The sequence below is a fragment of the Poecile atricapillus genome, chromosome Z (assembly GCF_030490865.1).
Source record: "Poecile atricapillus isolate bPoeAtr1 chromosome Z, bPoeAtr1.hap1, whole genome shotgun sequence".
NCBI classification, from domain to species: Eukaryota; Metazoa; Chordata; class Aves; order Passeriformes; family Paridae; genus Poecile; species Poecile atricapillus.
Window position 1 is genome coordinate 136356898 of NC_081289.1, and position 15262 is coordinate 136372159.

At 58.0% G+C, this 15262-nt stretch overlaps 1 protein-coding gene across 11 annotated transcripts; it reads right to left on the minus strand.

Annotated features, from left to right (window-relative positions):
• Positions 1-13804, minus strand: TPM2 (tropomyosin 2). Of its 11 annotated transcripts, none has more exons than XM_058865030.1 (9): positions 13584-13801; positions 12618-12743; positions 6056-6189; positions 4939-5056; positions 4747-4817; positions 3921-3996; positions 3727-3789; positions 3325-3394; positions 1-308 (listed from the first exon to the last, which is right to left on the minus strand). In XM_058865030.1, exons 1-9 carry the CDS (start codon positions 13695-13697, stop codon positions 226-228), a joined length of 855 nt encoding a protein of 284 aa, XP_058721013.1. In that variant the 5' UTR covers positions 13698-13801; the 3' UTR covers positions 1-225. The 11 variants fall into 11 exon arrangements, with proteins under 11 accessions (XP_058721013.1, XP_058721010.1, XP_058721017.1 ...); XM_058865027.1 differs by lacking the exon at positions 3921-3996 and adding an exon at positions 4442-4517 and having other exon boundaries at positions 13584-13800; XM_058865036.1 differs by lacking the exon at positions 1-308 and adding an exon at positions 315-1563 and having other exon boundaries at positions 13584-13804.
• Between the last annotated feature and the right edge of the window lie 1458 nt (positions 13805-15262).

Here is a 15262-nt window from a genome sequence, read left to right on the forward strand (position 1 = left end):
TCTTCTCAAACTGCTTTAATATTTGGACATAAAGACAGGACAGAGCCGGTTAGGCTGTGCACAAACAAGATCCCCTTGAGCAACAGTGCAAGGCTGCTGAGCTTCCCTTCTCAATGGAGGTGTGGGTTTGGCCAAGATGCAGTTCAGCTGAGGACGACATCTTGAGCATGCCAGTGGGGTGCATGTGTAAGGTAGGGAAAAGGGATAGGGGCTTGCGAGGGCAGCTCAGAGGTTGTTCAGCTCCAGTAAGGTCTGGTCCAGGACCTGGTGTATCCCCACGTTCTCCTCTTTGGCACTGGCCAGGCTCTCTGTGAATACAAGGGACACCCAGCCACACACACAGACACAACCCAAATGTACCCAGGTGCAGCAGGACCCAAACACACCACACCAAGCACAGACACACACACACACAGATGGACATTTCAGTACAGCAATGGCCTCCAGTCAAACGGGGCGTCCCCTGTGGAGTACAGTCCCCACAAGTAGCCCCACTTCTGGCAGGGATGAGTCCAGCCACCCTGGGAACTGCCAGGGAAGCCAGGCCAGTCAGGCTGGTCACTGGGACAGGCAGTTACCACTCTTCAGCATTTCCATCTTCCCAGGATGCCCCACTGCCCATGGCTGAGCACTCTGCAGCATAGGTGCTGCTGGTGAGTACCATTATTTGGCCAGGCACTGGGGCATCACCACTGGCCAGCTGTGGGCACGTGCACAAACCCTTGGCCAGCAGAAGCGGAGAACCAATGCCTGCTGCATGACCCAGCAGTGCTCCGTGAAGAGAAGGAGTGAGAAAACAGCCCATTAACAGCCCAGGAGAGTGGGCAGAGGACAACAGAGAGATAAGGAGCAGAGCTAACAAGGCTACAAGGATAAGCTCTGCCAGGCAGCCTGCTGCCAAGGCAGCCTCCCTCTGGTGTGCACTTCCAAATGGCATCCTGCTTCCCCCAGAGATGGGGATGGAACAAGACTGCTGTCCACCCAGCCCCATCTCACAGTGTGCCCTGCTAGCCTCTTCCCTGTCCCAAGTTTGGGGCAGCAGGTGCTGCTGGATCCCCAGCTCCTTCCCCAGCCTTCCCAACACCCTCCAAGGACCTCTTTCTAAGGGGATCCTCCCTGCACAGTTTGGAGTGACCAGAGTGAGGAAGAAGAGGCTGCCCAGAGGCTGACTCCTGGGACAGGGGGAGAAAGGCAGCAATACAAACCTCTGCATCCCTCCCCAGCAGAGCCAGGATGATGCCAGAGGACAGCCATCACTACGTGGGCATCCCAGGACATCAAAAAACCCTTCATATTTCTCTCACAAGACTGATCAACTCCAGAGGGGCTCCCTGTCCTGCCCAAGCAGGGTAGTTATCCCTATGAGGATAAGGAAAGGCTTCACACCCTGCCTCACCCTAGGCAGGGAGGGGCTCCCAGCCCAGAGCCAGCCTGGCCAAAATGGGGCAGGGGGGCTGGGCCGGGGCCAGGAGCTCTAGGCAGCTCAGTTGTTAAGTTCAGTAAGGATGACCCGCAGTTCGTTAGTGAGAACACGGTTTTTCTCGGCCTCCCGCTGAGAGCGCTCTAGAGAAAATGGAGACATCAACGCAGCACAGGAAAGAGAGAGAAAAAAGTGAGTTAGTGAAAAGAGACAGCATTTCTGAAAGCCTTCTCTGGAAAGACCAAAAGCCACCCAGCCAGTGGTGGGATACAGCTGCACTGGCAGGAGACAGCCAGTCTTGGTGCAGGGACAAGGCTGTAGGTCCATCAATTTGAAAACTGGGTTCTGAGACATGGCAGGGTGGTGAGGAAGGACGAGGTGTATAAGGACCAATTTAGGGATCACAAGAGATCACTGCTGAAGGGTAGTACCAGCCTCTTCACCAAGGGAAGGTGATGCAGGAGCTATGACAGGGCTGAGATTACTGCATGTAGGCAATATCTGGGAGCGGAGACAAGGAATGGACAGGAGCAGGTCTAACCCTGACATTTCATGCCAAAAGACTCATGGAGAAGATGGCATGAGATGAGGAAAGCTGTGTACAATAATCAGAGGGTGGCTGTGGTCAGCGCAATGACCCAGTCCCGCTCAGCCTGGCAGTGCGGGAGCCTCTTGGGTCTCAGCCATGGTCAGCCCGGGAGGCCCATGGCTGTGAGCTGCCTGCAACCACCTCCTACCACACCACTGACAGTACCCACATGAGACAGGCAGGAGATGAGGGACAGAGTGACATGAAGAAAACAAAGGAGAAACCAATGTTAAAATTTTATTGATATCAACTCATTAACCCAGAGGGACAGAACACAAAAGAAAAGTCATGAGATGCAAACTGAAGAGCAATGTGCAAAGGACAGAAGGGTGAGGGAGGAGTGGGGGTTGCCTGCCTGCTGGGGAACAAGGTGTCTGCACAGCTGGATCCAACCCTCATCCCCCAGGCCTGAGCTTTGGCAGTGAAGGTGCCGCTTCCCCAATGCAGGTCATCCCCATGCTGGGGCCAGCGAGCAGCACCGGGGGACTTTGCTCTAAGTTTATGTGGGGGGAAATGGCCCCCCAGCCCCGGAGCTGCAGGGTCCCCAGTGCTTCTGCGGCTGGGGAGCCAAGGAGGGAGCTGCTGGAACAAAGGGCTTCTGGGCACAGTCCTGATCCCCAGGGCAATGCTGTGGCATGGGCCTACAACTACACTGTCCAGTCAGTATGTGGGGCTGCTCTCCTGCCCTGAACAAACAGCTCTAAGCACCTACATCTTGTCTCCCCAAAGAGGGGTACAGCGGGAACACCCCCGGTCAGCTCCTGTCCCAAAGGAACTGATGGACAGGCACAGGCTAGGTAGGACAGAGGAGGACAGAGAGGGTAGGGAGAGAAGTGGGAGGGCCAGGCAGGCAAACAGCTGAGCTGGGGAGAAGACAGGCAGGGAGCGGGTGCAGTGCTGGTGCCCAGTGTGGGGCTCAGAGGGAGGTGATGTCATTAAGTGCATTGTCCAGCTCCTCGCTGATGGCTTTGTACTTCATCTTCTGCGCATACACTTCATCTGCAGGTGGGGGCAGGCAGGGAGCAGACGGTGGAATAGAGTGGAGGACACAAGGTAGAGAGAAAGAGTGGCTGTGAGCAGCGGGCTGAGGGCAGCAGGGGTGTGTGGGCACAGGCAGCACAGATGTGACCCTATTCCCCACCCAATGGCAGGGCCCAGACCCCAGGAGCTCTGTGCTCCTGTGCAGCATTTAGCCTCTCCACTCCCAGAACTCCTGCCCATCCCCTCCCTTGTGCCAAGAACACCACACCAGGGGCGTGGTGTGTCCAGTGCTGCCCCAGGAAAGAGGGACACGGGGCTGGTGGGGACATTTTACCTTCTAGGTCATCAATGGTTTTCTCCAGCTTCGCCACAGACCTCTCTGCAAACTCCGCTCGGGTCTCAGCCTGTGGGAAGCACAGTGGGGAAAGGGTGAGCTGCAGGATACAACGGGAGGTGCAGGCTGCACTGCACTCCAAATCTACCCCATCTCTGGTACCCTTCTCCAGAAGCCCTCCCATGGGAAAGGCAAGGGACAAGAAGTGACTAGGGCTCCATGGAGCCTCACACCCTAAATCAGAACAGACTAATGAAGGTAATCCCAAACCCAGATAGCTGCTATGATGCAGGGCTGCAATTTAGGGAACTGTGAGAGGATGAAGGCATAATGGGGTCAAAACCCACTCAGGATGGTAAGCTCATGCCTTCACTGATTCAGTGGCAGCTCTACACCCCTTACCTCCTTCAGCTTTTCCCCTAGAAGCTTGATTTCCTCCTCATACTTATCCTCCTTGGTGGAATACTGTAGAGACAGAGACAAGCACCTGTGAGTCCCAAGGCATGCCTCCAGCTGTCCTTCAACCCAGCAGGAGATCTCCACATTCCCAGACCTCATGCCCTCTTCCCAACCCCAGCAGCCTCACTGGGTCCTACCTTGTCAGCCTGGGCCTCCAGGGACTTCAAGTTGTTGGTGACAATTTTCAGCTCCTCCTCTAGGTCACCACATTTACTACATCCCAAGCAAGGCCGGCAGGAGTGGGGGAGTGGGGCCAGAGGGCAGGAGAGAGGCAGGAGCAGAAAGAACAGGCACGGGGAAGCAGGAAAGAAAGAGAGAAAACAAGTTGAGAGAGGAGAAAACTCAGTGCAGGTGGGCCAGGAGCAGAGCCACTGCGAGCAGGAGCTGCCGGGACGCATCTGTTCATCCGTTCCTTGTGCTTGCTTGCACAGATATCTCGTGCATCACTACCAGCCAAGCTCTCGCTGGCCCCACCAAGGAAAGCAGGGATGGAGGGATGGAGGAGCGTGCCCGGCCTGCACCTGCTGGAGAGGGAGGTGAGGGGAGGCCGGTGGTGGAGGCAGTGGTGCAGAAAGGAGAGAGGTGGCTTGCATGGTTCGAGAGACAGCAACAGAGAGAGGGGGCTGCTGCAAATTGCCCCACGCCCCTGCCCCAGTACCTCTTCCTCTGAGGCAATGAGGGATTTGAGAGACTGGTCCATGGTCCGCAGCTCTTCTTCCAACTGTCTCACTCGGCTGGGGTGGAAGAGGGGCACCCCGGGAGGGGGACAGCAGAGAACAGGGTCAAGGATGTGATGCTGGTGGGTTGGCACACCCCTACCCCCAGCCTGCAATCCCAAAGACCACCCCAATGACAGACCCTGCTGCTTCCAGGGACGGACATCCCCATCCCCAGGTCTGTCAGGGATTTGGGGCAAGGTCTGTGTGGGACCCCTGCACGCTGCCCACCAGAAGCCCTGCTCACCTCTCTGCCACCTCTGCCCTCTCCTCTGAGCGCTCCAGTTCTCCCTCAAGGACAACCAGCTTGCGGGCAACCTGTTGATGGCAGCAAGTGACCCATGTTAGCCCTTGTGCTTGCCCAGCTTGGGGCACAGGGCTATGAGGAGATGGCTCTGGGTGCTGCCAGGGTGTCAGCACTGGGGAATGGGGTACACACCTCCTCGTATTTGCGGTCAGCCTCCTCTGCTATGTGCTTCGCCTCCTTCAGCTGCATTTCCTGGAGTTCCATCTTCTCTTCATCTTTCATGGCCCTGTTTTCGATGACCTTCATGCCTCTGAGGAAAGACCATGCCAGGAGATGTTATTGCTGTGGGTCAAGGTGTCATCTGCACATCCTGTACCCTAACCACACCACCCTCTAGCTTCAGAGACACAGGACATTGCCTGGGGAGGAGGGCACACAGTAAGATCACACCACCAGTACCCCCAAAATGCTCCTGTGCAGAATTACAGTGGAGCTGGCCGCAGGGCTATATTCCAGAGTGACATATGGCTATGGTGAACCTCAAGCAGGCAGGGGCTGAACCCGTTTTTGGGGGGTGAAAATGTGTGCAGCCCAGGACGAGGCTGCCACAACCTCCACAAAAACAGCCTGACAGGCACCAGCCCTTAGGAAATACTGGAAAACATCCTGTGGCAAACCCTTTCACATTTGGGGTGATGCTCACAAATGGGGTTACCAAACCCCCACAGAAGGGACTCCTGCAGACTCTTCTCCTCTCACTCAGATGCTGTTGCTCAAACTGATCTTTGCCAATGGAGGGAAGAGCTCATGTAACTGCCAGGAATGCTGTGACACTGGGCACTCCCATACAACCTGAGTGCCCTTGCATGCACAGCTCCAGTCTTGGAAACCTGTTTGCCATGAGGGTAGGGAAACATACACTCTGTAGAACTCTTTTTTGAATGAGGCTGTCTTGTCCTCAAATCTGACCTCAGTTACTAGTACAGAGGTTCCCTCTTGGGCTGTTATTGTGTCTTTGAGCATAGAAAGCTGCTCTGGGGCATAAAACATGCTCATATCTTTCTCTGTCTCTGTTTACAGTCTGGTGCTTTTATAAATACCAGATAAAAATTTTCAGGATTTTATGTGCGTTCTGGATAGCAGTGTCTATATCTGGGGGACTTCTTTGCATTGTGGCTTTGCTCTCTCCCTTTGAGGTCTGCAAGAAAGCCAACAGAAACCGCAGTAAGGGACTCCACTGCAAAACTAAGGGGACTGTCTGCAACCAATGGTGACCTGATAGCACTCCCACTGTCCCTTTCCATCCCACCTCTCGCTCTCATCAGCTGCCTTCTCAGCTTCCTCCAGCTTCTGCAGGGCAGTGGCCAGACGCTCCTGGGCACGGTCCAGCTCCTCCTCTACCAGCTGGATACGGCGGTTGAGGGAAGCCACTTCAGCCTCAGCCTGGGGGAACAGAAACCACTCAGTCACCCCATGTCAAATACATATATTGAAAAAAGCATTTTCAATGATTACTCCTGATTACCATCCAGAACAGCCCTTGGCACTGAGCAACAAGTCCATGTTCACTGGAATGGCATGCCTGACCATGCATTCCCTCTCCTCTCTATAGGGTTATCTCCATCCCCAGTGGCTGTTTGATGCTGGCTTCTCCCAGCCTTGCAGTGCCAGCTTGGCATATGCAGCCCCACCATGTCCTCACACCTCCAGCTCTTGCCCTGGAAGGGGACAGGGCAGTTTGCTGGGGCAGGGTGGCCATAGCAGCCGTGCCGTCACAGGGATGGTATTTGGGGTTTGCAGAGCAGTGAGTAAAGGGGGAGGAATGCCCTGTGCGGCTTCACTCCCGAAAAGGAGATCGGAGCTACTTGTGGATTTCCTGTTTACAGAGGCGGTGGAGTGAGCCGGGAGCTTCTCCTGCAGGAACCCCCAGGGTCCTGTGCAACAGGGCAGCCTGAAGCCAAGCACGGAGCCCCCTCAGCTGATGTACAGCACATTGCTGGGGGCAGTGGAGCGAGTCGCCCTCGGCAGGCTGGCGCCTGGCCAAGAGGAGGCTGGCAGGACCAGAGCCCTCCCTTTCCCAGGCTCCCCACGCACAGGGCTGGGAGCTGGGGCTGGCCAGGAGCAGTGGCCCTGGCCCTCCGCCAGTCTGTTGACGCCTGGCCTTGCACTCTTTCCATTTGGTAAAGACCTCCTGCTCCATCGCCACAGTCAGGAAATGCTGCCTCAGCAGCTCTCAGCCCTGCTTCACACTGGGGGGGTGAGAAGAAGACAAACCCCCGAATATCAAGGGATGGGTGGCAATAAGACCTCACCATGGGGAGCAGCTCCACACACCAACCCAGGAGATAGTGGCTCCTGCTTATTCACAGGCTGCAGCAGGACTGGCTGGCTGTCGTGCCTGGGCTCATCCAGCCTCATGCTCCAGTACTGGGAATGCCCCAGGGAATACTAGCCAAGCACAGGGTCTATGGGAGTAGCAGGGGCTGTCACCCTGCATGGCCCCACTGAAGTACCCGCAATCCCCTGTGGGGACAGGCGCAGCCAGCACCTCTTTGAGATGTTTGCCAGCCCCACAGCTGCCTCCGCCCCATGATCACCCTTTCTACAGACACTCCGAAACTTTGTCCCTTGCCAGACCGCCCAATGGGGATCTGGCGCTGGCGCCCACAGGGAATGCTCTGCCTGCAGCATCAGCCTCACTGCGTCGGTAGATTTTTTTCCCAGGGAATCACCCCCAAAGTGGGTCAGAGCTGCCCGGATGGACACTTAGGAACATGAGCTCTCCCGGCAGCTCCCAGTGACCGGGGAACCCGATCTGAGGCTGCAGGAAGGGGCCATTTCCTCCGCACACAGCCTGAGTGACAACAACCCGGGTACCGCACCCAGCTCTGCCGCTCCTGATATGGTGAGAATGTTGAATGAGTGGGCATAGGAAACAGAAAGAAAGGAAGAAAACACAAAGCTCCAACAACGACAAAGACAGACCAGGAAAAAGCTGCAGCTTGAGCATGCCATCCCGCTGCCAAAATGGAAATTTTGGCCTGAGGCAGTGTGAAGGGATGGCTTGTCCCCACAGAAGGGACAGGCTGGAGCTAAAGCTGTGCGGCCCGAACGGCAGAGTCCGCTGGAAGCCAGACAAGAGTCTGGGCGTGGGATTCTGAGCAACGCCGGCCTCCGAGGGAAGAGATCCTTTCCCAGGAGGCACCCGATCCCAAGGCAAGGCTGGCCGCTCCCAGCCAGCCGGGAAGCCCTGGGGAGCTCCGCTGCACGCAGCATCTTCTCTCGCCAGACCGACGGAGGAGGGAGGCGGCCGGCGGGGGCTGCCCGCAGGCAGGGACTGCCCCGAGCTCCCCGCCCGGGGCTCTCGCCAGCTGGGTGGCAGCTCCCCGCGGCTCCCCGGGGACCTGCCGGCGCTCCTGCGCCCCCGGGGCAGCCAGCCCGGCTACCGGGGCTCAGGGGGGCCGGGCCGGGCCCCCGGAAGAGATGCCGGCAGCGGGGCCGGAGCCGGCAGGGCATCCCGAGGAGCTGCCCGGGTGCCCCCCGCCCTCCTCTTCCCACCCCAGCGGCCCTTACCCGCTCCCGGGCCTGCCGCTCGGCATCGGCCTCCCGCTGCAGGTGCTCGGCTCGCTCCTCCGCCTCGTCGGCCACCTGCTGCAGGCTCTGGATCTTCTTCTTGACGGCATCGATGGAGCTGGCGCTGGCCATGGCGGGGGCTGCCGGCGGGGAGGCCACACCGCCGAGCCCTTTGTGGGATCCTCCCGGCTCGGACAGGAAGCGCTCAGGCAGCGGCCGCTCCCGCCGCCCGCCCTGCCTCCATCCCTTCCTGCTCCTCCTCCTCCTCCTCCTCCTGCTGCTGCTGCTGCTGCTGCTCCTGCTCCTGCTGTCTCCGACCGACCTGCTCTGCCGCTCCCCCGGGCTAGGCGTGCGGTGCTCACCCACGGCAGGAGGGAGTTCTCACGCCGGGAGGGATGCACAGTGCCCCTTATCCCAAATAGGACAGAGGGTGCCCCCGGGCAAGGTGCGTGGTCCTCCCCAGGCTTTGATCACTGTCTCTACATCCCCGCCAAGGCAAAATGCATGGTTGCTTCTGGGCAAGGGCACACTCCCCCCACCCCGGGTCAACAGGCGTGGTTCCAGCCAGATGCATGGTCGCCACTGAAAGGGTACGTGGTACCCCAGAGAGGCACACAGTGGCCCCAAGGCAGGGCACACACTTCTCTCCGTACCCAGGATGCATGCTGCCCCCCAAGCAGAGGTGCACAATCCCACTGAAATCCCCCAGAGCAATGGAGGGGACACCAGGGAAATCGACTCTTTTCCAGTAGTCCACCGAGTCTGTGAGTGCTGGAGTCTGTCCTGTGTGAGCCCCCATGTGTAGTCCCCAAGTGCTGCCCTTCCCAGCCATTCCTGCAGAGCTAGGGAGGGTGGGGGCTTTTTCCTTGTGGGAAGTCAGTAAGAGGCATGAGCAGAGCCTGCCCCTGGGCGTCCTCTGGGGGTACCTGAACTGCAGCCGGGTGCCCAGCATCCATCATGTTCAGTCCCTTGGTATCTGCTCCCCAGTGTGAGGACCTGTCCTGCAGCCCCACAGAGACTCATGGGACCCACGGAGACCCTGGCACCTCCTGCTCTGGGGACTGTGCCCTGCGGGGAGGTCAAACCTCCAGCTCCTGCCTCTCCATCCTGGCTGCAGCACATGTCTTGATCCATCAGAAGAAGTTGGAGCTCCTGGCACTCAATCCTCCCTTAAGATGTACTGACAGCTCCCTGGCTGCACTTCACACCTGCCTCCAGGAATGCCAGTTCCCAGGCTGACCTCAACAGCTGCCATCAGCTCCAGGGCCAGGGAGGTCAAGAGTGGTGGTCCTGGGGGTGACTCAGCCACACTGCTATCTGCACCCTGCAGATCCATGTCCCCTTGCCAAGAGGCAGCGGAAGAGGCGATGCTGTGGCTCCCCTGGGAGCACACAGCCTTGGGCTTGGCCTTGGGCCCAGCTGGTACTTCCCAGTCCGAGGTCTGGATGTCAGTAATGCACAAGTCAGGACATGGGGGCCCAGAGCAGAAACGAGGGTTCCTGGCAGCAGCGGGGCAGGCATGAGCCAGGAGGAGGACAGACTAGGGGGGGCAGCCACCCTGACCCCGCAGTAGCCAGGCTAGGTGCCTCCTGCTGTAGCCCCACCCCGAGATGCAGTCACTTCCCAGCAGAGTCCAGTTCCCTCCCACCAGCTCAGGGAATCGCCAAATAAGAGCAAAGTCTTGGCTAGGGAAAGCAGCTGGGGCGGGAACACGGATGAAGCTTTTGGGATCATGGCCTGGGAACGACAGATTTTCCCTAAGGCCCCTTTGGGTTGGCTGGGGACAGGCCAATGCTGGGGATGCGGGGCGATGGAGGGGGCTGTTCTGGCCTAAACCTGCTGTCCCAGCTGCACCGTTTCCAGCAGCTCTTACCCATCCTGACCTAGGCACCGTGGGCTGTCCCTCCTGAGGACAAGAGGTTCTAGGGTCGCGGTGGGCTCACAGAGCTTCTGAGAAGTTGCTGATCAAGAGTTAGGCATTCCCTGCTCTGTGTGCTGACACCTCTCCAAGTGCCTGGGGTAAAATATTCCCACTCTTTAGTGCAGTCCCCGTGGCCTTTCCGCCCCACCATCCGGTGCCAGCAGCAGGGCAGGGCCATACTGAGGTGCATGTTTGTTCTTTTATGGCACTGACATTTTTGCCAAGGGTACGAGGCTGCCTGGATCGCCGGTATGAGCCTGAGCTGTCTGAGGAATTGGGACACTGTGCTCACAGGCACCCACTGTCCTGGCAGCCAGGGAGGACGTGGGGTGGGTGTGCTCTGGGGGTCCACCCAACGCTTCCTCTGCTGGAAGCAGGAGCTGTGCTGCACCTTGCATCAGGAAGGAGGTGACACCAGCCCTGGCACTTAGAGCTGTCAGCACATTCAGGTCCCTGGCACGGAGGAGGGGTGACTCTCAGATCCCAGACATGGTGCAGCCCATTGAGGCTTTGGCATGGACCTGGGAGGGCTGTGCTGGTGATGGAGCCCTAGCCCTGCTGCAGCCAGCCTCCAGCCTGCCACTGTTCCTTCACCATGGCTCCTGCTCTGGCCCTTCCCTGGTGGTTCCCATCCACTGTGTCTTCTGGTATGGGACTCTCCATAGTGAAGCCCACAGATTTGCCAAACTGCTGTGAACCAAGAGCAGGGAAACACCTCTAGCAATGCATCTGAGCAACTTGGGCCAGGGTGTGCACCAGCCAAACTGTCTGCAGAGTTTCTTATCAGACCCTCTGGAATTTCTCAAGATTGCTGAGACATAAGCTGCTCTAAAAATAAGAAAGAAGAGGCTGAAAAGCAAGAAAACAGGAGCACAAGAGCCAGACAACAGAGGGCGGTTGAACACCTGAACTGTAACCAACCCCGTGCCCTGAGGGCTGTGTGCAGAGTGTGTGGACAGGACAGGGGCACCAATGAAAAGATGTGTGTTCGTGTGAACAGTAGTTTTAGAAGGTATAAATAAGTGCATAATGTAAACAATAAATTTTTGTGAAATCACATTGGTTCATTGGCCAGAGGTCCTGAACTCCTGCAAACACCATCCCTGCCCTGGATGGCATCGCACAGCCCACTGCCAGAAGGAAACACCACCCCATAGCTGACATCTGCCCAGTACCACTGTTTGTCCTTTCCTCTGAGCCCTGCACTGGGAACAGCACATCCACTCTCAACCACACTGAGTTTGCCCTGTCCCATACCAGCACAGAACCAATTAGATCAGTGTGAACCCCAATGCACTCAGCAGCCACCTTGCCCAGCTTGACATGCCTGCCCCATCACACATTGAATGTGGATTCTCAATGTTTTAAAGGAGAGTCATCTGTAGGACCAGCCAAGAGGTCTGAGGAGACCCCTGGCTGCTGCCCAGGGGCTCTGGGCTGCCACAGGACTGGTGTTGCCATTGCTTGTCCTTGTCCGCTCGCCCCTGTCCTTGGCGGCGGCCTCAGAGATTTGACGCATCTCCCCCATTTAGCTCCACAAACCAGCTGGGATTGAATTTTTTGTTCTCAATCCTGAAAAGCCTGGCCATGCCCTGCTGGCTGTGCTCCAGACGGCTCTCCTTTAGCTTCTCCTCCAGTTTCCAGGGTTGGTTTTCATCAAAGAGGGGCTGGCTATCAAAAGGAGGATTTATTTATAGGGTGTCAAATACCCTGTGTGGCACCACAGGTCATTATACCCCATTCCCAAGCGGCCCCGTGGCCGCACACAGCTGTTCCACCCTTCATCCTGGCCAGGCACAAGCCAATTTCAACACCTTCCTAACATCTCCTCAGAGGGATCTATTTCCCAGGAGAAACATCAGTCATGGCACTAAATAAAACTCTTCCTGGCCTTGTCCTTCTCAGGGTACGAAGTAGCACACTGGACCCCAAATCCCCCCAAATCCCCTTCCACACACCCCAAGCGTTCTTCCTTGCAGCCAGCACAGGGCAGCTAACCACAGCAAGAGATTTTTCCGTTTCTCTGCTCTGCCACAGTTTAGCAAGAACCACAGTTTTTCCTTCGAACGTTGAGGAGGTGCATACCTGGGGACTTTGACACAGCTTGGGACACTTGTCCCCGTTAGCTTTGGGGAGCCAGGCTGTAGGCTACCCACAAAGCTCAAGACAGGACCAGCAACCAACACTGCCCACTGCAGTTGGCCTGGCCCTCGCATCCCACACAGGACCCATCAGCCCAGTTCAGTGTCAACATCGAAGGAATGGGATCCTGACAGTCTTCCCCTCGGACGCTTTCCATATAAGGGCCCCCTCTTCCTTTAGCCCCCCCGAGGTCCAGAGCCTGTGCAGGGGAGGAGCTGCTGGCATGCCTACTTACATCTGTAGCTTTCTTCTCCGCCTGCTCCAGCTTCTCCTGGGCCTCCTTGACTGACTCAGAGTACTTCTCCACCTCATCCTCAGTGCCCTTCAGCTTCTTCTGCAGGCCCTGCTGTTCTTCCTCCAGCTGGGGAGAGGACAAAGGGTGAGGGTCAGGGGAGATGGCGGTGTCTGCAAGGCTGGAAGGGGATCTGTCCTCCCATTCTCCTCCTGGGGACACCCAGCCTGTGGGGGGCACAGCAGGAAAACATGGACGTGTTCTCTGACAACTTTGGGTCTACATGCCCTTGGGGGGCTCTCGGTGTAGAGCAGCCCCCAGGACCCCCATCATCCCTGAGCCTGGTGGAGGTAAGGGGGTGGTGATCTCCTTCCCCGTAAAGGGGACTAGAGAGCTCCTGACTTGGGGGTACAGCTTTGGGGGAAACTAGTCTGTCTTCCCATCTCTTTGTGCTCTGGTGGGAGTGAGCAGTCCCCAGGGTTCTCCCTGGCACAGGGACAGGGAGTTGGGACTGGGGTGTCCCACTGAGATAAGACATGTTTGAGGGGACCAGCACAAGAGGTCAAGGAAAAGAGTCTGAAGTGTTGGTTCCTGGGGACATACCCACATGGGGTGATGTCCCTGGGGACACAGTCCCAGAGATTTAAGGTCTCAAGGGCTGTCAGTTCCTAGAGCTGGCATCTAGAAGCAGAACACCCAGTGGGGCAAGGTCCTTTGGCCAGGACATGCTTAGGACAGGGGGTTGCAGGCTGGATAACCAGTGGTATGGGGATTGTGTGATCCTAGAGAGTGCAGTGTACCCAGGCTGGACAATCAGTGGGATGGAAACCCAACGGGATGGGCTTTCCAGGACTGGACAACCCTAGGGTGGAGGATCCCCAGGCTGGACTCCCAGCAGGGTCCTGGGGCTGGACACCCCTGGAGGGGAGGGTGCCCAGGTAACGATGGGGAAGCCCGTGGGACACCCACCTGCTTGCAGCGGTCCTCTGCCTGCTTCTTGTCAGCCTCCGCTTGCTCGGCGCGGTCGATGGCATTCTCCTTGTCCAGTTTCAGCATCTGCATCTTCTTCTTGATGGCCTCCATGGTGGCGGGGTGTCGGCGGCGGGGCGCGGGGCGGCAGAGGAACGCGGAGCACCGGGAGCGGCGGGAGCACCGGGAGCGGAGGGAGCACCGGCACTGCGTTCCCCGCCCCGCCGAGCTGCCTAAAAGCTGGGGAGGGGCCGTGCCGGGCGGGGGCTGCCCCGGTACCTCCCCCGCCGCCCGCCAGCACCTTTTAGGGACTGGCTCGCCACCGGCCCTCGCACCGAGTGGGACGGGGGGGCGGCCCCCGCCGGGCATCGCCGCAGCCCTGGCGCCCGGCACCCATCGGGGCACAGGGCGAGGGACACCCCGGGTTACTGCGCTAGGGACAGTCCGGTGGTACTGGGCAACAGACGCCCCGGGATGCTGTGCTGTGGGTACCCCGGTGGCACTGGGTGATGAACAATGTTCTGGTGGTACCCCTGTGACACTGGATGAGGGATGCTCCGTCGCACTGTGCTAGGGGTACCCTGGTGGCGCAGGGCAAGGGACGCCCTGGGGCACCGAGGACGGGTACCCCAGTGGCACTGGCTCCAGTTAGAGCTGCCCTCATGCCAATGCCCTGTCACAGCCCCCTGGGGCCTGAGGGACCCTGCTTGCTGGCACTGGCTTGGGGACACCTCAAGGGCTGGCATGGCCCTTGGGAACGCCAATGGGCTGGCACTGAAGTGTAGGGGACATTCAGGGGACCTCAGGCTGTGATTGCACTGAGGGACATGTTTGGCTGGCATTGCCCGCATGGGGAAAATCCTCCAGGAGAGAAGTGAGCAGAGCCCCTGACTTTCCCATCCAGCTGCTGGTGGGGCAGAAGGGCCAGATCTCTGTGCTGACTTCTTGGCACCTACCTTCCTTCTGTCTTGCACCTTGGTGCCACTGTCCCTGGTGCCCACAAGGACACCTGGCACATGCACAGCCACGGAGTGGCGTTTTAGAGTGACACAGGGCATACAGGCAGCTCACTACCCCTCTTCATCTTTCTGCTCTAAATAAACTGTATTCCACAGGCAAAAAAATGCAAACCCTTCAAATCCCAGCTCCTCCAAAAATAACCTGTACTTTAATAACAGTCGTAAATGCTTCTGGCACATTCCCAGCTGCAGGGTGGGCTGTGGGTCGGGGGGGGCTGGAAGGAGCTGGTGGAGGGGCCATGGGAGCCGTGTGGCACGTGTGGAAGGCTGTGATGGGATGGGGACAGGAGGGGTGCACAGGCTCCCCCAGCCCATTGCTCCTGGGCTGCAGCCAACCCTTGCTTGATGCAACTTCTCGGCACCAGTGCCCCAAAGAACAGAGGAACAAAAAGTTTTTGACAGCTGGAGAAAGTGCCTTTTAGGAGCCCTCAGGCCTGGATGGTGGAGGGCATAGGAGGGGTGGGAGCAGTTAAGGACCAGCGGGCTGCTGGCTCCATGGGGAAAGCAGAAGAGCCACTGCTGGACTCTGGAGAGCAGCTATTAGTACTGATGAATTAGGCACATATTTGGACAAGGAGAGTCTGTAGCTGCCAGCGTATGGCTTCTGAGGGGAGGGGGAAGATTCATCTCCCATCATTCCTGTAAGATAATAATTATTTT

Bases quoted from the DNA above. Each gene is read 5' to 3' on its own strand.
- TPM2 (XM_058865030.1), bottom strand. From the start codon at position 13,697: ATGGAGGCCATCAAGAAGAAGATGCAGATGCTGAAACTGGACAAGGAG. The intron at 12,744-13,583 runs GTGGGTGTCCCA...TCCTCTCCCCAG, and splicing joins CAGAGGACCGCTGCAAGCAG to CTGGAGGAAGAACAGCAGGG. The intron at 6,190-12,617 runs GTAAGTAGGCAT...CTGTTCCCCCAG, and splicing joins CGGAGAAGAAAGCTACAGAT to GCTGAGGCTGAAGTGGCTTC.